General features: G+C 67.8%; 8 protein-coding genes across 8 annotated transcripts; 5 read left to right on the top strand and 3 right to left on the bottom strand.

The window, feature by feature from the left end:
* Positions 1–179: 179 nt before the first annotated feature.
* MICPUCDRAFT_51832 (uncharacterized protein) lies at positions 180–665 on the bottom strand (the record flags this gene model as incomplete). The annotated part of the gene is made up of 1 exon (XM_003062177.1): positions 180–665. The coding sequence occupies one exon, from the start codon at positions 663–665 to the stop codon at positions 180–182; it is 486 nt and encodes a 161-aa protein (XP_003062223.1).
* A 1,135-nt stretch (positions 666–1,800) lies between these two features.
* MICPUCDRAFT_48455 (uncharacterized protein) lies at positions 1,801–3,950 on the top strand (the record flags this gene model as incomplete). Its single annotated transcript, XM_003061973.1, has 1 exon — positions 1,801–3,950. The coding sequence occupies one exon, from the start codon at positions 1,801–1,803 to the stop codon at positions 3,763–3,765; it is 1,965 nt and encodes a 654-aa protein (XP_003062019.1). The 3' UTR covers positions 3,766–3,950.
* Positions 3,951–4,086: 136 nt separating this feature from the next.
* On the top strand, positions 4,087–5,750 carry MICPUCDRAFT_70106 (uncharacterized protein; the record flags this gene model as incomplete). Its single annotated transcript, XM_003061974.1, has 1 exon — positions 4,087–5,750. The coding sequence occupies exon 1, from the start codon at positions 4,245–4,247 to the stop codon at positions 5,748–5,750; it is 1,506 nt and encodes a 501-aa protein (XP_003062020.1). The 5' UTR covers positions 4,087–4,244.
* A 1,208-nt stretch (positions 5,751–6,958) lies between these two features.
* Positions 6,959–9,007, bottom strand: MICPUCDRAFT_21039 (SNF2 super family; the record flags this gene model as incomplete). The annotated part of the gene is made up of 3 exons (XM_003062178.1): positions 6,959–7,372; positions 7,418–8,581; positions 8,711–9,007. Coding segments are annotated over 3 exons (1,875 nt in total), but the record flags the coding sequence as incomplete, so codon positions are not given.
* A 2,085-nt stretch (positions 9,008–11,092) lies between these two features.
* MICPUCDRAFT_41992 (uncharacterized protein) lies at positions 11,093–15,554 on the top strand (the record flags this gene model as incomplete). The annotated part of the gene is made up of 3 exons (XM_003061975.1): positions 11,093–11,947; positions 12,117–12,737; positions 13,290–15,554. 3 exons carry the CDS (start codon positions 11,093–11,095, stop codon positions 15,552–15,554), a joined length of 3,741 nt encoding a protein of 1,246 aa, XP_003062021.1.
* A 434-nt stretch (positions 15,555–15,988) lies between these two features.
* MICPUCDRAFT_51838 (uncharacterized protein) lies at positions 15,989–16,441 on the bottom strand (the record flags this gene model as incomplete). Its single annotated transcript, XM_003062179.1, has 1 exon — positions 15,989–16,441. One exon carries the CDS (start codon positions 16,439–16,441, stop codon positions 15,989–15,991), a length of 453 nt encoding a protein of 150 aa, XP_003062225.1.
* Positions 16,442–16,773: 332 nt separating this feature from the next.
* Positions 16,774–17,826, top strand: MICPUCDRAFT_51839 (uncharacterized protein; the record flags this gene model as incomplete). The annotated part of the gene is made up of 1 exon (XM_003061976.1): positions 16,774–17,826. The coding sequence occupies one exon, from the start codon at positions 16,774–16,776 to the stop codon at positions 17,824–17,826; it is 1,053 nt and encodes a 350-aa protein (XP_003062022.1).
* A 554-nt stretch (positions 17,827–18,380) lies between these two features.
* On the top strand, positions 18,381–19,469 carry MICPUCDRAFT_51840 (uncharacterized protein; the record flags this gene model as incomplete). Its single annotated transcript, XM_003061977.1, has 2 exons — positions 18,381–19,081; positions 19,178–19,469. The coding sequence occupies 2 exons, from the start codon at positions 18,381–18,383 to the stop codon at positions 19,467–19,469; spliced, it is 993 nt and encodes a 330-aa protein (XP_003062023.1).
* Positions 19,470–19,552: the final 83 nt, after the last annotated feature.

Raw genomic sequence — 19,552 nt, forward strand, 5'->3', positions numbered from 1 at the left:
AGATTATTTTCCGGGGCGAACGACGCCGCGACGCGACAGGTAATAATAACTTACGTACGCGCCACCATCATCGTTCGCTCGTAAATTATGCACCCACGACGCCTACAATACACCTACAACAACACAACAACAACCTTCTATCATCGCGAGCTATCCGCGCAGTCTACATACACGATCGCCTAGCTTCCCCCCCCCTCCTCCCTCGGCGCGAGCCCGATTAACGCGCGAAGCCGCGGCGATCGCTCCCTCGCGCGCGCGTCCGCCGTCGCGCGCGTCCACGTCAGCGTCCCCGCGGTCGCGAACGTCGCGAGGACGACGCACAGCTTGACGTGGTTCGCGAACCTGCGCGCGGAGCTCCCGCGCCACGTCGTGAACGGGTCAGGTCGCGAGTACCAACCGCCGCCGCGGGCGCCGGCGCCGGCGCCGCCGTGGCCGCCCCCCCCACCATCGCCGACGAGGACGTTGCGCGCGTGCACCGCGCGGTTCAGCGCCTCCGCGCACGCGGTCGCGCCGCCGCTGTCGGGGTGGCGGCGCAGCACGGCGTCGCGGTACGCGCGCGCGATCTCCTCGCGGGTGTGCGCGCGCTCGATGGGAAGACCGAGCTCGGCGAGGCACGATTGCCGCGTGTACGGGAGCGGGCGTCGCGACGACGACGACGTCGACATCTGTGCTGTCGAGAGCGGCCGACGACGACGACGCGCCGCGCCGCGAGCGCTTCTGTTTGGCGACGGCGGCGCGCGCGAGGACGAGGCGAGCGAGAAGGGCGTCACCGCATGCGCGCGAGGATTGCTCGCGCGCGCGTCGGACGCGCGGGACGGAGTGCGACGGCGTCGAGCCTTCCTCGGCGTCGACGAAGAAGTGCCAGCACTGACCCTCGGAGGAGGCCCAACGTCCTGGAAGGGCCAAACGCGTCAGTAAACGCGTCTCTCGATATCGCTCTGCTCGCGTCGCGCACACTTCGCGCGCGCCGCCGCCGCCGCCGCGCGACCTCCGTCTTCGCGCGATGCCGCCCTCATACTCTGCGCGTCTCTCTCGCGCCGCGGCGCTCGCGGTCGTCGCGATCGTCGCCGCGTGCGCGCTGCCCTCGCCCGCGCTCGCCGACGCGACGGCGCGTCCAAGGCTGCGTGTTTCCCCGCGTTCGTTTCGTCTTCCCTCGCCGCGCGCTTCCGGAGAGCGCCGACGCGCGCGGCGCCTCGCGACGCGTCGGCGCGGCGGTTTCGTATCGCGTCGCGACGGTTTCGATCGCGTCTCTTTTTCTCCCCGCCGTCGCGCGTCGAGTCGCGTCGAGTCGCGTCGCGCGCCGCGCGTCGCCGCGGCCGCCGCCGGTTGGTTTTGTTGTTGTTGTTTTTGGCTTTTTTTCCCGCGACCTCCGATACGGGTCGCGCGTCGCGCCGAGCCCATCCCCGATCGACCGCGACGCCCCCCTCCATCCGCATCGCCTCCACGACGCAGGGAGGATCCCTCCGCACCGCCGCGCGTCCCGCCACCGGCCGCGCCGGTCGCGCCGGCTCTTCCTCCGCCTCCGCGCGCGTCGTCAGTTCCGAGACGACCGCGGGGACCGGAACGGCCAGAGCGGTCTCTCGCCCCTCTTTCGACGCCGCCGCCGCCGGTCGCGTCGCGCCGGTCGTCGCCGACCGCGACGACGACGACGCCGTCGCCGCCGTCGCGAGGCCGACGAGGCCGACGACGACGGACGCGCCGCCGACCGTGGACGTCGGCCGCGTCGTTCTCGGAGACGCCGCGTTACCGATCGGGTTCGAAGGCCCGATCACGGACTCGGACGCGAGCGGCGTCGAGGTGATGGGCGTGCGGGTTCGTCACTCGTGCAACCCCGCGGATCAGTCGACCCCTCTCGCGTCCTGTTCCGGCGACACCGCTCCTGTAGGAGACGACGTCGGCGACTTCGCCGTGGCGTCGTTCGGTGACGCGTCCTGGAACGAAAATTACCAGATCCCAGGCTTCGGCGAGCGACTGGTCGAGTACGTCCCCGATCCGTCTGCCGTCGTCGACTTGACCGGGTCGCTGAAGCACACCATATCGAAGATGACCGCGGGGAAGCTCGCGGACGACGCTCACACGATCGAGCCGCAGCACTTTGTGACGGAGAACCCCTCGGCGCATTTCCTCGAAGGCGGCGCCACCGACGGGGGCGATTTCAACGTCTTCGAGCCGCGCGAGAACGTCGCGGGCGGCAGACTCGTGCGAGCGGATTGCGACGCCGCATCGCAGGCGATTCATCAAGGCGCGTGCGATCAACCCGTCGGAGTATCCGGCAGTTACTACTACAGCATCAACGGCATCATCATCTACCCGTCCACACTCCCGGGCTTCCTCCAAGTAACGTTCGACGACATCCGCGGCGACGGCGGCGTCCACGTGGGGCAGTTTTGCGTGTTCATCGGCCACTGGATCGAGAACACGAACACGATATCCGTGGTGGACGACAAACGAACGGAAACGAGCACCGGGATCTTCTTCGCGCGAGAGCTCGACGCGTGCGACGCCTTGCCCCCGACCCCGTGGGAGGGCATCTACGAGGGCCCGCTCACGTACGTCGAGCTCGGGATTGAGCACCCGCAGTACGCATCGAGGGACAAAGACACGTGGGGCACGATGTGGATCATGGGCAGCCCCGTGAAGATCCACCCGGACTTCGAGTTTGACGGTCCCACGGTCGCGGACACGGGCGCGCCGATCACGGGCATGAACATGCAGGACCTCCAGCCGGACCTCACCCCGGTCGCCGAAGCGAACGCCCGCGTTGCCAGCGGTCGACAGCTCGGCATGTACACGGCCACGGCCAAGGGCGTCGCCGCGGTCGAGCTCGTGGACGGCAAGGAACAGCGCGAGTTGCGAGAATGCGTCCTCGAGCTCGCGGAGAACGTCGTCATTCATCCGGACGTGCTTTGCACCGGCGCCGTCGACGGGTTCGACGAAGGCTGCGCCGATATCGACGGCGACACGATCAGACTCTTCCCGAACGAGGTAGACGCGTCGTTCCAGATGGTCGCGATGCCTTCTACTGATCCCGTCTTCCCCGGCGGATGGGTCGACGTCGGCGGAGAGCCGTTGACGATTCCGTTTCAGGAAGCGATCGCGGAGAGCGGCGACGGCGGCGTCGGCCTCGGCGGATATTTCCGCGTGCACCCCACGACCCCCGACGACGGCACCGCGGGGACGTTCTTCATCGTCTCCGGGGAGACCGCGTACCAGCCCCCCGGGACGGTTAGCGTGGCGCGGTACAACGTCCGATACGACCCGAACGACGAGATCCGCGTGGAGCTCCGCGGCAGCTATCGCCTCCCCGTCGAGTTCACCGAGTTTCCGAACAACCGCAACCCGTTCGTCAAGTTCGTGTTCAAACACAAGAAGCCGAACCGCGCGGCGTACAAACGTCGCCCCGACCTCCGCCTCGTGCACGACGACCGTACGCTCGGGACCCGGAACGCCGTTGACACCGAGAACACCGCGTGGGTCTCCCCTTCGGACTTTTGCAACGGAGGCACGTGCCGAAGCGCGTGCGAAATTCGCGTGCCGGAAGACCCCAATAACCCCGGAAACGAGGGCGAATTCTGCGATTTCCGCATCCAGGTGAGGCAAACCGCGCCGGTCATCCCCGGCTTGGCGGACGTCCAAGCCAACGCGCCCAGCCTCGCGCTGCAGTACCTGAGCAACGTCCTCAAAATTCGCGTGTTCATCACGAATCGCGAGTTGAAGGCGGCGTCGGAGCAGGAAGTGACGCCGACGCGACTCCGGCTCGAGTGAGCGATCGCCGGTCCGCGAACATCACACACGAGCCGCGACGACCGCCGTTCGTTCACATTCATCACATTCACGACGACACGCGCGAACGCGTTTATACGCCCTTCGCATCGAACTTTCACGTACACGACGACACGCGCGAACGCGTTCAGACGCCCTTCGCTTTGAAGAAAAGAATTTGATTCATCATCGTCGTCACTTCGTAATCGAATCGACCCTCTCACTCTCTCACCCACCCCCCCGCACCCCCCCCCCACCCGTGTCGTGTCCCCTCTCACGCGAAACCCCCCGTGGTCGGCGTCGCGACCGTCCGCGGCCGCTCCCCCGCCGCCGCCGGCGCGGGCGTCTTCGCGAAAAAACCAAACAGCGATCTCTGCCCCGCCGCCGCCGCCGCCGCCGCCGCCGCGCCGCCCTTCCCCTTCTTGAACCCCCCCGCCGCGGTCGCCGCCGACGACGCCGGGGTCTTGTTGAGCGTGCCGTTCATGCGCGGAAGCACGAGCGACGTGAGCGGGTCGTCGTCGTCCGCGTTGAACGCGGGCGCCGTCGGCTTCGTGGCGGCGGCGAAGGCGGTCGCGTCGGCGTCGGCGTCGCCGTTGCCGTTGCCCGCCGGCGCCGCGTTTTCATTCTCCCCGCACTCGTCCGAGTCGCTCGCCTTGCCCGCGTCGCGCGAATTCGACGGCGGGGACACCTTCTGCTTCTTCCCCGACGGGACGTCCCCGCGCGCGGGCTCGTCGTACACCGTCGCCGCGGCTCGGATCTCATCCGGCGCCTCCTTCTTCTTTTGCTTCTTCGCGGGCGGCGATCGTCCGTCGACGCCCGTCGCGCCAGGGTCCGCCGGTCGCTTCTTCGCGACGGTCTTCTTCGACGCGCCGCCGCAGAGCGCGGACGACGCCGCCTTCTTCGCGAGCTTGAACGGGTTCATCTTCTTCTTCGCCTCGTCCTTCTTCGTCTTGTGCTCCGCCTTCTCCCGCTCTCTCCGCGCGCGCTCCTCAGCCTTCTCCCGCTCCTTCCTCGCCTTGGCCTCCTCCTTCTCCTGCTCCTTCCGCTCCTTCTCCTCAGCCTTCTCCTGCTCCTTCCGCTCCTTCTCCTCAGCCTTCTCTTGCTCCTTCCGCTCCTTCTCCTCAGCCTTCTCTTGCTCCCTGCGCTCGCGCTCCTCCTCGCGCTGCGCCTCTTTCTCCGCGCGCTCAGCCTCCTTCTTCAGACGCTCCTCCTCGCGCATCGCGTCGCGCGCCTTCCGCGCCTCCGCCGCCGCCGCCGCGCGCTCCGCCGCGAGCTCCGCCTTGGTCGGTTTCTTCGGCTTCATCGCCGGCGGCTTGATGAGGTACTCGAGGAGCCGGAGCAGACGACGCTTGAGCGTGTCTCTCGGCGGCATCGTCTTCCCCGCGTCGGTTGACCTTCCGTCTTCCGCGTCGTCCTCGGGCTTCTCCGGGCACGGCGCGAGCCCGGCTTTCGCGAACGACAGCGTCTCGTCCGCGCGAAGCGCTTCAAACTGCTCGTCGAGCGCGTCTTGCGACCACGGCGAGAACCCGTGCCGCAGCGACCCGCGCAGGAGGTCCGCGTCGAAGGACTCGTTCCACCACGACACGAGGTTGCCCTTCGCGATGACGGGAACGACGTCGCGGAACGTCGCGTCGTCCTTCTCCTCGGGCATCGGAGGGACGTACTCCGCCGGACGCGTCGCGATCTCCGCCGCCTCGCGCGCGATGTCCTCCTCGGACTTCTCCACCTCGATCGCTTCCGACAGCGCGGCGCGCTCCTTGAGGCACTTCGTCGCGCGCTGCCACCCGGAGGCGAGCCGCTTCCAGACGTTCACGCGCGCGAGCGCGACGCGCGCTTCCTCGGTCACCGCGTCCGCGGTGAGCGCGAAGGACTCGTCGCACGCTCTGAGGGTCGACAGGCGTCAGGTGGAGTCGAAAGGCGTCAGATACGAAGTTGAAAGAGGCGTCGCGGCGTGTCGGGATCGAACGCGTGGGATGAGCGGAGAGTGACGAACGCCGGGAGAAAAAGTCGTTAAGGAATAAACGACGTTCACAACGCCAACGCGGGATGGGACGCGCCTCAGCGCCGCCTCCCACGTGCTTCGCGCCATGCCGACGGGGACGGCGTTGCGCCCGTCGCCGCCGTCTTCGCCGACGCCCTCGTCCATCGCGTCTGCGATGTGCTTCGGGAGATTCAGGCACGATCGCGGCGCGGTCTCCGTGCCGCATCGGCCCTTCTTCTGCGACGCGCACACGTGGCAGCGTTCGATAGGGCCAGCCGCCGCCGCGGCGGCTTCGATCTCCGCGTGTCGCGCGCCGCACGCGACGCCAATCTTTTCGATGAAATCTAGGAGCGCCAGCGCGACGGCTTGCACCTCCGCGAACGGCCGCGAGATGTCCGCCTCGATCGCGGCTCGGACGCACCGCCGGTCGCGTCCCGGGCCGAACGTGTAGATGGCGTCCTCCACGGACTTGAGCTCGTGGTCTCTCCACGCGTTGGCGCGGAGCTCTTTTTTCGCGTCGTCCGCGGCAGCCTTCTTCTTCTTCTTGGACGCGCGCTTGGCGCCGCGCGTCTCTCGGTCGCCCTCCTCGGAGTCGTCCTCGGAGCCGTCGAAATCGTCGTCGTCGCCGCCGCGCCGCCGCCGAATCTTCTTCCCGACCATCCCCGCGGCGCCTTCCTTGTACGACTCGAAGTGCACCTTATTCCGTTTCCGCGGGCCGAGCGTGAGGTGCGCGAGCGGGTCGTAGTTCGCCGCCTCCTCCTTCGCCTTGCCGACCGCGTCCGGAAGCATCTCCTCCCAAAACTTCTCCGCGTCCACGACGGCGTCGCCGCCGTCCGTGGTCACCGCGAACGTCGCGGTGCTGAACGTGTTCCCAGCCCTGTTCCCGATCGACCGGTGCTCCGCGCGAGAGCCCAAGATTTGATCGATGTCCTCGTTGGCAAACGCCGCGGCTTCTTCGCCGCTCGCGTCGCGAAGCGCGCCGTGGACGCCGTACTTCAGGAGCTGGTTGATCTTCTCCGCGTCCTTCTTGCCGCCGCCCTTGCCGTTCGGCGCGCCGTCGTCGTCGACGTCGCCGCCGCCGCCGAGGACAGCCTCGTCGAGGCCGTACTTCTTCGCGCTCGTCTCGAAGAGCGACTGCTCGTACGTCGCCTTGGTGACGAGTCTGTAGACTTTCACCTCCTTCGTCTGACCGATGCGATGGCACCGCGCCATCGCCTGGAGGTCGTTCTGCGGGTTCCAGTCCGAGTCGTAGATGATCGCGGTGTCCGCGGCGGTCAGCGTGATCCCCATCCCGCCCGCGCGAGTGGACAAGAGATACACGAATCCCTGGCCGTCCTGGTTGAACCGATCGATCCCGGCTTGGCGATCCGCCTGGCTCGTGCTCCCGTCGAGGCGTTCGTACTCGTACTTCATCATCCCGAGGTAGTCCTCCAAGATGTCCAACACGATCGTGAACTGCGAGAAGATGAGAACCTTCTTCCCCTCGGACTTGAGCTTCGCGAGGAGCTTCGCGACGAGGACCATCTTTCCGGAGGCGCCGGTGAGGAGATCGAGCGACGTCGGCGGCGCCGGCGGCGTCGGCGGCGCGACGCCGGCGGCGGCGGCGTCCGCGGCGGCTTTCGCCGCCGCCTCCTCCGCCGCGCGCGTCTTCTTGTCCACGTAGTCTTGCTCCACGCCGTCGCACAGGAACGGGTGGTTGCACACCTTGCGAAGTTCCATGCACAAGTTGCGCAGTTGCGGCACGTTCTTGGACTTGTTCCCTTCCATCAGCACGTGGACTTGCTTCTCGTAAATCATCCTGTAGTACGCCCTCTGCTCCGCGGTGAGCTCGACCCAGACGACGATCTCCTCCTTCGCGGGGATCGTCTCCACGTCCTCCTTCATCCTTCGAAGCATTCTCGGCTGCAGCACCTTGCGGAGTTGCATCACCTGATCGGCGTCCACCTCTCTGTCTTGGCCGCCGCAGTGCTCGTTCTGGAACTCCTCCCACGACGGATACTGCACCGGATCGAGCACGTGCATCATCCCGAACAGCTCTTTGACGTTGTTCTGAATCGGCGTCCCCGTGAGAAGCAACAGCCAGTCGTACCCGATGTCCATGACCGCCTGCGTCGTCATGCTGTTCACGTCCTTGAGCTTATGCGCCTCGTCGACGACGCACAGCGCCCACTGAAACTCCGCGATTAACTCCGTGAGCCGTCTCGCCGTCTCGAACGAGATGAGCAGCACGTCAAACTTCGCCGGTCCCTTCGCGCCTCTCGACTCGAAGTAAAACTCCGTCTCCTGGCACACCTCGCGATCGCGCGCGGTCCCGTCCAGGGTGACGACGTTCATGTCCGTCCACTTCTCCATCTCGCGCTTCCAGTGCCCGAGCGTCGTCAACGGCGCGACGACGAGAAACGGTCGCGGCGCCGCCAGGTGCTTCGTCCGAACGTGCTCCATCACCGCGATGCACTGCGCGGTTTTTCCCAGCCCCATCTCGTCGCCCAGGATGACGTTCTGGCGGCGGCGGTAGTTGCCGACCATCCACTCGAAGCTCGTGACCTGGTACTCGCGCAGCGCCATGTTGTTCTTGAACTCGGGCGGCGTCGGCTTGGCCGGAAGTTTCGCGCCGTTCTTTTGGTTCTCCGCCGCCGTCGCGTGGATCGCGCGTTTCGCCTTCAGGTCGTTCCTCTTCTCGTACGCCGCGACGTGCGCGGCGTCCACGTCGGAGGACAGCAACGCGGCGGTCTCCCAGGTCGCCTCGCCGTACCCGAGCCCGCGCCATTTCACGAGGTACTCGTGCGAAGGCTCCGCGTCGTCCGCGTCGTCGTCGTCGTCGTCTTCCTCCTCCGAGGACTCCCCCTTCTTCTTCTTGGACGTCTTCTTCTTGGACGTCTTCTTCTTCGCCGCCGCGTCTTCCTCGGACGTCTCTTCCTCCTCTTCGTCGTCCTCGTCGTCTTCCGGGGCGTCTCGCTTGTCGATGACGCGGTCGACGACGAGGTACTGCGCCGGGAACGGCTCCGTGGTGAGATCCGGGTTTTGCGCGTGTCGCCGCTTAAACGACACCAGCTTCGGCTTCCCAGACTTGAGCGCGTCGAGGTCGCCCGCGGTCTCCCACGACCGACGACGGTACCCGCATCCTTCCCACTTGACGCAGTACAGCAGCGCGGAGGCGGAGGCGGTTTTTTTACCGCCGCCGCCGCCCCCCTTGGGCGACTTCGCCTTGCTCGCCGGCGACTTCGCCGCCGCCGCGTGCGCTTTCGCCGCGAGGTGCTTCGCCATGACCTCCTTCGCGGCGTCGCTGCCGAGCTCCTCCACCTCGTTCGCGTCGACGTCGTCCAACTCCGCGCAGTACACAATCTTCTCCACGACGTCGAGGTCGTCCTCGCTCTCTTCCTCGTCGCCCTCCGCGGCGTCGTCGTCCGACGCGAGTAAATCGGAGTCGTCCTGCAGCGTGGGTGAAGCGATCGGTCAGTCGAACGTCTTACCGGTCAAACGTTGAAAGGGAAGCGCGGGTGAAGAGTGACGACGGGAAAAGTCCTCAAGGAACGGCGTGCACCACGCGAACGGGGTCGTATGGGAAGCGGTCTCACCTCGCTGTCGTACGCGTACTTCACCGGCTTCGCGCTCGCGGCGCGCCTCGGGGGTAAACTCCGCGACGCGACCGCGACCGTGTCCGCGGCGATGGCGACCGCCTCGATCTCCGCCAGCGCCCTGGCCTCTTTCAGCGCGTCGTCCATTCGCGCGAGGTCCTGCGCGACGACGCGTGCGAAAATGTTCATCGTTCATCGGTCAGTTTTGAAACGGGACGCGATCAAACGTTGAAACCGAGGGTCGGGTGAAAAACGAAACGAAACGAAACGAAACGAAACGAACCTCCGTGGACATCCCGTCCCTCTCCAGGAACCTCGCGACGGCGATCTTCGAGCGCAAGATGGGCTGCTCCTTCCCCGGGGCGTACTGTCCCGTCGCGTCGCAGTCCGCGAACGCCACCGTGTTCCCCTCCGGGTCTCGCAACACGAACGTGAGGTCGAAGTGCGAGCCGCCCGGTCGTCGCGCGGACTGCGGGTCGAGGGTCCGTACGAAGCGACGAACGTCGGGGCGGAGTTCAAAGGCGTCAGAAGCGGAGTTGAAAGGCCTTCGTCGAGGTGTGTCGGGATTGAAAGCGAGGGACCCTGGGCGGAGAGAATCGCCGGGAGAGAAAGTCCTTAAGGATCGGCGTTCACCACGCCGACGCGGTCGTGTGGGGACCGGTGTGAGGAGAACGAACGCGCCTGACAGTAGACGTTTTTCGCGTAATGCACGAACGACGCGTCCGATCCGCGCGCGCCGCTCTCGCGCGGCGGCGCGAACGCGTAGTCGTCCAGGTCGTCGATGCTCTTCTTGGCCGTCGTCTTCTTCGCGACCGTGGACTTGAGCCCGAGCTCTTTCGCGGACGGCAGCGCCGCGGCTCTCTGCGCGGCCTCCTCGTCCTTCGCCGCGATCATCGCGAGCGCTTCCTTTCGCTCCTCCGTCATGCCCTCCACCTCCGCGAACGCGGTCGGATCGTTCGCTTCGTCGTCGTCCTCCTTCTTCTTCTTCGCGGCGTCGACGGCGTCGACGGCGGCGGCGTCGACGGGCGCCACTTCTTCATCCGCCGGCGGCGGCGAGTTCGTCTCCTCCGTCATCTCGTCTTCCCTCGTCTTCTTCTCAGCGTCGTTCGCGTCGACGACGACGACGTCCTCGGCGGGATCGGTGACGTTCGACGTCGCCGGTCCGCTCGGCGGGCGCGACGCGAGCGTCTTCGCGAGTTTCTTGTCCGCCGCGGAGGTCTTTGGCATGTACGATACGACTCCCGTGGGCCGTGCGGGACGGGCTGCCGCGCGCGCGTTGCAGTGGCCGGCGGCCGGTCCGATGCGCGAGATTCGATATTCAAAAAAAATAAATCCTGAATGCGACGATTCCTTTGTGCAAAAAGTTCATCGATGCGTTGAAAGGGGACGCGATCAAATGTTGAAAGCGAGGAGCCGGTGAAAAACGCACCGATGACCGCGCAGCCCGAAGCGCACGGAGCGTAGTGTGGACGTGGGCACGGGCGCTGCGCTGATGACTGCGCTGCGCTGCGCCACTTCGCGGCTTGATGAGGCTGCGCACACGCTCGCGCGCGGTTCGTTGAGGGAACGAACGCGGACGCCGGGGCGACGGCGCGCGCGCGGGATCGATCGCGGCGGCGACGGCGAACGCGGCGCCGGCGTTCGATCGATCCCCGAGGGCGCGGCGAGCGATCCTCGGTCCTCGCGACGTTCGTTCGCGCGCGCGTTCGAGCGATCGTTCGTTCGTTCGATCGATTGCTCTTCTAGAGCTAGGGCATCGTCGTCACGGAGGAGGATGCCGCCCCGCAGGCCGAAAACGACGCGACGACCCGCGGGCGCGTCCTCCCGGGGGAGGGCGCCCGCGACGGAACCCTCGTGGGCGCACTCGCAGGCGATCGAGCTCTTGAACGACGCGAAGCTCGCGACCGACGCGAGCGCGAAGACGTCCGCGCTCAAGGCGCTCACGGAGCTCGTCCTGCGAAAAGATCCGAACGGACTCCTCGCCGAGTTCCTGACGCCGCTCCTCGAGCTCCAGGTGGACCCGACGCCGGCGGCGCGCAAGTACGTCGCGAGCCTGTGCGAGGAGGTGGTCGTGAGCCACCCGGATCACATCGTCCCGTGCGTCGGCGCGGTGCGCGCGCTGCTGAAGGACGAGACCCCCGTCGTGGTGAAGACCGCGGCGAAGAGCGGGCAGGTCATCTTTCGCGAGGCGCTGATCCAGGCCGCGACGCTCGGGGAGGGTCCCGCGGTGCCGAAGCACGTCACCGAGACGTGGGCCGCGGCGCGCGCGATCAAGGACGACGTCCGCGCGCTCGTGCTGAGCGATCGCGCGAACGACGGCGTTCGCATGCAAGCTGTCAAATTTCTCGAAAAAGTCGTGCTCCTGTTCCACGGCGTCGACTGGGGCGCGTCGATCGTCGCGCACGACCACGCGACGCTGTCCATGGACGAGCTCCAGACGGAGGCGGACGATCTCATCGGCGTGCTGTTGGAGTGCCTGAAACCGGACGCGTGCGCAAAGCAGAGCGGCACGGTCACGCTCGTGATGATCGGCGCAGCCGCCAACGTCACGACCAAGCTGCCGATGTACGCCGCGTTCGTCCTCCCCGCGCTCCTCGAGCTCGCGGCGTCCTACGCGGGCCAGACGGAGGTGCGTCCTATCTCACACTGGTCCCCATACGACCGCGTTCGCGTGGTGAACGCCGTTCCTTAAGGACTTTGCCCGGCGCATCTCTCCGCCCAGGGTCCCTCGCGTTCAATCCCGACACACCTCGACGCCTTTCAACTCCGCTTCTGACGCCTTTCAACTCCACCCGTAGGACGCGGCCACCGCGGCGAGCGCGAGCGCGAGCAAGGAGCTCAGAGGGACGCTGCTGAACGCGCTGAAGAGCGGCGCGCGGGAGATGGAGCCGTTCAGAACGGAGATAGAGACGGCGCTCACCGAGCTCGGCGCGGGCGACGCCGTCGACGCGTGGAGACGACAGACGGAGCGCGCCGACGCGAAACGGAAAGAACGCGAGGCGGCGGCGGCGGCGCGAGGCGGCGGGGACCGGGACGCGGACGACCGCGCGAAGCGGCGGCGGACGGAGGACGGAGGCGGCGACGGTCCACATTCCGGGGGTGCCGGTGACGGTTCGTATTACGACGCGCGGCCGACGGACCCCGGGCTCGTCGCGCAGGTGCTCTCCACGATCGCGTCGCTCGCGTATTCCGACCGCGCGATGCTCGACACCTTCGTGAGGCAACTCGGACCCGCCGTCCTCGCGGACGTCGTGATGGCGCAGACGATGGAGAACTTGCACCTCGTCGGGGGGCGGACGATGATCGACGTCCAGGCGGGGATGGGACGCGGCGTCGAGGGGATCATCGAGCGCGCGGCGGCGCTGCACGCGGCGGGGGTTCGAGAGGGCGCGGCGCCGGGCGCGGGGGGGACGGGTCGGGTGCGTTCTATACACTGGTTCCCATACGACCGCGTTGGCGATGTGGACGCCGATCCTTGAGGACTTTGCCCGGCGTGTCTCTCCGCCCACCCCTCCCTTTCAATATCCGCCCTCGGCGCCTTTCAACTCCAACTGACGCCTTTCAACTCCACCCCGACTTTCGCTTGTATAGAACGGCCCTCGGATGGGAATGAAGACGAGCAGCGACGGCGAGCTCATCGAGCTCGACGACGACGACGACGCCGACGCCGCGGAGGAGGAGGACGAGGAGGACGCGGCGGCGGCGGCGCGGCGCGCGGCGGGCCCGTTCAAGCCGCGGTGCGGACCGATGTCGGACGCGCTCCGCCGCGGGCACGTCTCCTTCGCGCTCGCGAGGATCGTCCAGGCGCGTTCTTCTCACACTGGTCCCCGTACGACCGCGTCGGCGTGGTGAACGCCGATCCTTAAGGAGTTTTCCCGGCGTTTCTCTCCGCCCAGGGTCCCTCGCTTTCAACGCCCGCCATCGACGCCTTTCAACTCCGCTTCTGACGCCTTTGAACTCCACCCCTCCAGGCGGCGGATCCGCACGGCGCTGTGAGTAACATGGGCGCCGCGGGCGTGCAGTGCGCGCTCGCGGCGCGGTTGGCGACGTCCTCGGTCGCGGCGTCGTTGGCGAGCGAGGCGGCGGCGGCGGCGGCGCGCGAGGAGGACGACGACGAGGAGGAGGAGGAGGAGGAGGACGCCGGCGGCGCATTCGCCGTCGGCGGCCGGCTCCCGGAAGGGTGCGGCGGGTTGCTCGTCGCGCCCCCCGGCGGGAGCGCGCACAGACCGCCCGCGGCCGCGGGGTTCATCGACTACCTCGTTTCGTCGCTGCCGGACCCCGCGGCGGTGAACGCGGGCGCGAGGCTGCTCGCGGCGATGTTCGTGAACGAGACGATGGACGACATGGAACGCGGCGACGGCGGGGGGCGTCTCGCGGGCGCGTCGAAGAAGGGAATTAACGCGAAGACGATGATGGGCGGATACGCGCGGACGCTGATGACGATCGCGGTCGGTCTCGTGGCGTCCGACTCGGCCGCGCGCGCGGAGCATCTCCCGAAGCTTCTCGTGGACGCGCCGCACGTGCCCCCCGCGGCGACGCGGCTGCTCCGCGCGATGTGCCAGCTCCCTCTGCCGCCGCTCCCCGCGTCCACGGCGAACGCGTCTTCGAAGACGTCGTCGGACGAGGGCGGCGGCGGCGGCGTCGCGTCGGTCGTCGACGCGCTCGGGTTCGAGGTCGCGGACAAGGAGCGCGTCGTCAAGTGGGGCGGTCGCAAGATCCCGAGGAACGCGGAGACGGTGACGCTCGCGCTGAGCGCGTTGCAGACGATCATCGACCGCCGGCCGACGTGTCGCGCGTCGTGCCTCGAGATCGCGCTCGAGTGCGCGACGCACGCGGACGAGACGATTCGCGGCAAGGCGATTCGCGTCGTGTCGGGGGGTTTACACCAGCTCCCGCACCTCGCCGCGGGCATCGAGGCGTACGCGGCGCATCACCTGGGAGAAGCCGCGCGCGAGGGCGCCAAGGAGCTGGATAAGGCGAGGGCGCTCGCGGCGAAAGCGGCGGCGTCCATCGCCGCGGACGTGAAGAAGAAGAAGGACGCGGAGGACGCGCGTCTTCGGAAGGCGGCGGCGCTGAAAGCGGAGGCGGAGGGCCGGAGCGTCGAGGACGTCGAGAAAGCGCTCAAGGAAGCCAAGCAAGGCAAGGAAGGCAAGGATTCTGAAGAGGAGGCGGCGGCGAACGCGATGCGCGCCGCGGAGGAGGCGGAGGCGAGGACGCTGCGCGCCGCGTCGGCGGCGGCGATCGCCGCGACGTCGCGGCACCTCCTCTTGTTTTGCGCGCTGTGCCACAAAAAGCCGTCGCTTCTGCGGCCGCTGTTTCAAGCGTACGCGGACCTCCCGCCCGAGCTCCGCCCCGCGGTGGTCTCGAACGCGTCGTTCGACGGGCTCGTCCGCGTCGTCGGCCCGACGTCCGAGGCGCTCGTGGAGATCATCCGATCCCCGCCGAAGGGTTCGGAGTCGCTCGCGCTGCGCGCCGTCGAGGTCCTCGCGGACGTCGTCGACGCGATGAACAGAGTCGACGAAGCCCCCGCGCTCGAGGGCGGCGCGGTTCCGCCGCCGCCGCCGCCGAAAGCCGCGCCCGTCGCGCTCGTGCAGGCTGCGGAGGCGCTCTCGGAGGCGTGCGGCGGCGACATCAAGTACGTGATGCCGCTGACGAGCTCGCTCAAGAAGGACGTCGTCGCCAAGTCTCTTCTGCCGCGCGTCGTCGGCGTCGACGTCGACGCCTTCCGCGAGGTGCTCGACCGTCTCACCGCGACGACGCCGGCGAAGCCGCTGACGGCGACGGAGATCTTGATCGCGCTGCACGACGTCGACCCGGTGCGACACGGCGTGCCGCTGAAGAAGATCATAGACGCGTGCGGCGAGTGTTTCAATCGCCCGGACGTCTTCACGCCGGAGGTTGTCGCCGCGGCGTTGCAAAAGATGGTGGAGGCGACGCCGCTGCCGCTGCTGTTCATGCGGAGCGTGATCCAAGCGGAGCAAGCGGCGCCGAGCTTGCGGGAGTTCACGCTGGGGCTGCTGCGGACGTTGACGCGGCGGCAAGTGTGGAAGATGGACGGGAAGATTTGGGAGGGCTTCTGCAGGTGCGCGAAGCGCGCGACGCCGCGGTCGTTTCCGGTGATGATCGACCTGCCCCCCAAGGCGCTCGAGGAGCTACTGAATAAGGCGCGTTCTATTTCCACACTGGTCCCCATACCATACACCGCGTCGGCACCCGTGGTGAACGCCGTTCCTTGAGGACTTTACTTTCTCTCCCGGCGCGCGTTTCTCTCCGCCCATCACCCCTCGCTTTCAATCCCGACGCGCCTCGACGCCTTTCGACTTCAAGTCTGACGCCTTTCGACTCCGCCCCGACGTCGCTTGGCGCGGAACGACCCTCAGTTTCCCGCGCTGCGCGAGCCGCTGCGGGCGTACGCCTCGAGCGCGGCGGTGTCGCCGAACGTCCCGAGAGCGATCGCGGCGCTGCTGCAACAGGAGAAGGAGAAGGACAAGCCGCCGCCGCCGTGACGAGCGAGCGGAGGACGCGAGACGCGCGAACGATAAACCCTTTAGACGACTTCAGTACATTTACGAAGACGACGACTTCTACTCGTCGCGCGCGCGCGTCCTCCCTCTTCGCCGCCCTTCGCGCGCCGCCCGCCCGCGACCTTCCTTCCTTCATCCCTTCGCGGTCACGGCGGGCAGTAGTACCCGAACAGGATGCCCTGGATGCACGTCTGTATCGGCTGGTCGTACAAGATCGGTAACAATATCGCCGCGCCTATGTTCCCGAGACTGAGGAACGACGCGAGAAACGCGCAGAAGATGATCACCCCCTTGATCTGATCCGGATCCGTGAAGAAGTTGCTGTACGTTCCGATGTACAGCCCGTCCTCGTCGCGGTCGGGCTCGTCCTCGCCGCCGCGCTGCTGCTGGCTCGACGACGGCGACGGGTCCCCGGTCTCGTCGCGCCCGGACGCGCGCGGGAGGAACGGCGACGCGTTGGCGACGATCTTCGGAAGCGACGACGGCGACGGCGACGACGCGGTGGACGAACGACGCGCGGACGCGACGACGCGCGCGGCGGTCTTCGACGACGTTCGCGTCGCGCGCGACGCGAACGGCGTCGTCGTCGTCGCGAGCATCGTGGCGGGGCGGTGGTGCGACTCGAGCGGCGTCCTCAGCGCGTGCGGATCTGAAGTAGGCACGCCCTGCGTGCCAGCTCACCAGCAGCAGCACCAGCTGAGCATCAGCACAACGACCCTGCCCGGGCTCTCATCAGGTGCGTTACGAACAGAAGTTTTTCACCCAACGCTCGGTTTCAACATCTGATCGCGTTCCCTTTCAACCGACCGATGCATCGCATCAACCTCGATCGTCGTCGCGAGGTGGAAGTGGACAGGTCGAGCTCGCGCTCTCGTGTCGCGCTGCTGTCGTCGCATCGTTGTTCACTCCGTTCGCGCGCCGCCCTCGCGAGATGCGCCGCGCGATATCGCGCCTCGCCCGGCTCGAGGCGGACGCTCGCGCGGCGCGCGCGCTATCCTCATCGGCCGCGTCCGCGTCCACGAGCGGCCGCGACCGCGTCGGAACGTCGCGCGCCGCCGCGGTCATCACGGACCTCCGCGCGCGACGCGAGACGAGCTGGTGGGATCGCAACGCCGCGCGGAACGAGCGGCGCGAGAAGGAGCGCCTTGAGCGCCGCGATCGCGCGCTCGCGGCCGGCGACCTCGCCGCGATCGTCAATCCGCCGCGTCGCGTCGCGCTCGGGCGCGAGAAGAACGTCTTGCTGAACAGAGAGCTCCTGAACGCGCGAGGCGCGGAAGAGATCCTCGCGCTGTGCGTCGACCGGCGCGACGACTTCGGTACGTTCTATACACTGGTCCCCATACGACCGCGTTGGCGTGGTGAACGCCGATCCTTAAGGACTTTGCCCGGCGTGTCTCTCCGCCCACCCCTCGCGTTCAATCCCCGCCCTCGACGCCTTTCAACTCCAACTGACGCCTTTCAACTCCACCCCGACAACGCTTTAGACTTCGTCGCGGTCGCGACCGCGATCGTCGAGCTCGCGACGCGCCAGCGCGCGCTGCCGTGCGGCGACGACAACGGGCACGTCCACGTGATGAGAACAAAAACAAAAACGCATCCGACGAAGCCGTCACGAAGCGGCTACGCGGCGTGGGAGTACTCGCCCGCGACCAGGGCGCTCGTGTCGGACCCGCGGTACAAGGCGCTTCTCGAGCTCGCGCGATCGAAGCTCCACGAATTTCGTGCGAGAGAGCTCGCGAACGTCCTTCGCGCGCTCTCGTCGCTGCACGTCCCCGCGGAAGACGCGGAAGACGAGCGCGAGCGCTCGCCGCACGTCAGAGGGCGCGGAAAGGCGAGGGAGCGGTGGGAGGGAGAGGCGAACTACGCCCCCGAGCGCGAGATCGTCGCCGATTTCGCGCGCGCCGCCGAGGATCTCCTCAGGCGCGTCCTCCGTTTACACTGGTCCCCGTACGACCGCGTTCGCGTCGTGAACTTCATTCCTTAAGGACTAATAAGGACTTTCTCTCCCGGCGCGCGTCTCTCTCCGCCCACCACCCCTCGCTTTCACTCCCGCCAACCCTCGACGCCTTTCAACTCCACCCCTGACGCCTTTCAACTCCGCCCCGTCGACCCTCAGCCGACGCGGCGACGGCGGCGACCGCGTCTCCTCGCGGCATCTGTCCATGGTCCTCTCCGCGTTCGGCGGGTCCGCGCCCTCGCTCGCGAACGCGATCGGGAGGAGGATGAGCGAAGACACGTGGCGCGGCGTCGCGCGGATGGTCGCGAACGACGCGCGAAGCGGCGCGATGGACGCGCTCACGGTGTCGGGTGCGTCGTACTGGTCCCCGTACGACCGCGTCGGCGTCGTGAACTTCATTCCTTGAGGACTTTCTTTTCCCCCGGCGGCGGGCGCGTCTCTCCGCCTCCGTACCCCTCGCTCACGATCCAGGCACACCGACTCCACGCGTCCATCGCGACTCCGACGCCGACTCCGACGCCGACTGACGCGCCCCCGTGCGCCCGCCGCGCCGCCACCCCTCCGCCCCTCCTCCAGCGACGATGCGCGCCGTCGCGGAGACGCGAGCGCTCGCGGACGCCATCGACTCGTTCTCCTCGGGCGGTCTGAACGACCGCGCGCACACGCGCGCCGCGCTCGCGCGCGCGATCGAGCGGACGATGCACGAGATGTCTCCCCGGTCCGTCGCGTGGACGCTGAAGGCGCTTCGCGACGTCCCGAGCGTCGCGGCGGCGCTGAGCGAGCGCGGGTGGGACGCGGTTGCGGCGGGCGCGGCGACGGCGGCGCGCGAGGCGCGTCCTCGACGCCCTCGAGCCTACGATGCCCCGGACGGCGTCTCGGTGACGGCGTACGTCGACGCCGCGAGCGCGCTGGCGGAGGCGTGGACGACGCACCGCGGCGGCGTGTGCGGCGCGGACGACGTCGACGTGGGGGGGTACGATCGCGCGAGGGAGGGTTCGTGGCGCGTCGTCGCGCGCGGGTTCAAAAAGATCGCGACGTCGCGGTACCCGCGCGACTGGCGAGACGTTCATCGCGCGTTCTGCGCGATCGCGAACTGCGCGCCGCTGCGTCGCGCCGCGGAAGAGGAGGGCGAAGCGTTGTACGGCGCGCTGCGCGCGAGAGCCGCGACCGCGATGCGTCGGTTTGACATCCATCAGACGCGCGAGACGTTCCACTCCGTCTCGAGGCTTCCGCGCGCGATTCGCGCGTTGAGGACGCGCGCGGGCGCGGGAGACGCTGCCAGGTGCGTTCTGTACGTTTTTCACCCACCGCTCGGTTTCAACATTTGATCGCGTGGGTCCCTTTCAACTGACCGGTTGACCGGTGCTGTTTTCGTCAGCCCCTCCGCGCTCGAGACGCTCGCGGAAGCGATCGAGACGAAGTTCTCGCCGTATATCTACGACGCGAGCGGCTTGAAAGAAGCGCTCGTCGCCATCTTAGGATGGGAACCGCCGGCGGCGAAGAGCGACGACGACGACGACGGCGAGGGCGAACGCTCGCGCGACGACGACGACGACGACGCCAACGACGCCGCCGCCGCCGACGACGACGCGTGGCTCGATCGCGTCGCCGCGTCGGACGTCGTCAAGGTTCTCCACACTGGTCCCCATACGACCGCGTCGGCGTGGTGAACGCCGATCCTTAAGGACTTTGCCCGTCGTCTCTCTACGCCCACCCCTCGCTGCTTTCTATCCTCGCCCTCGGCGCCTTTCAA

The sequence above is a fragment of the Micromonas pusilla genome, assembly GCF_000151265.4.
Source record: "Micromonas pusilla CCMP1545 genomic scaffold MICPUCscaffold_11, whole genome shotgun sequence".
Classification (NCBI taxonomy): Eukaryota; Viridiplantae; Chlorophyta; class Mamiellophyceae; order Mamiellales; family Mamiellaceae; genus Micromonas; species Micromonas pusilla.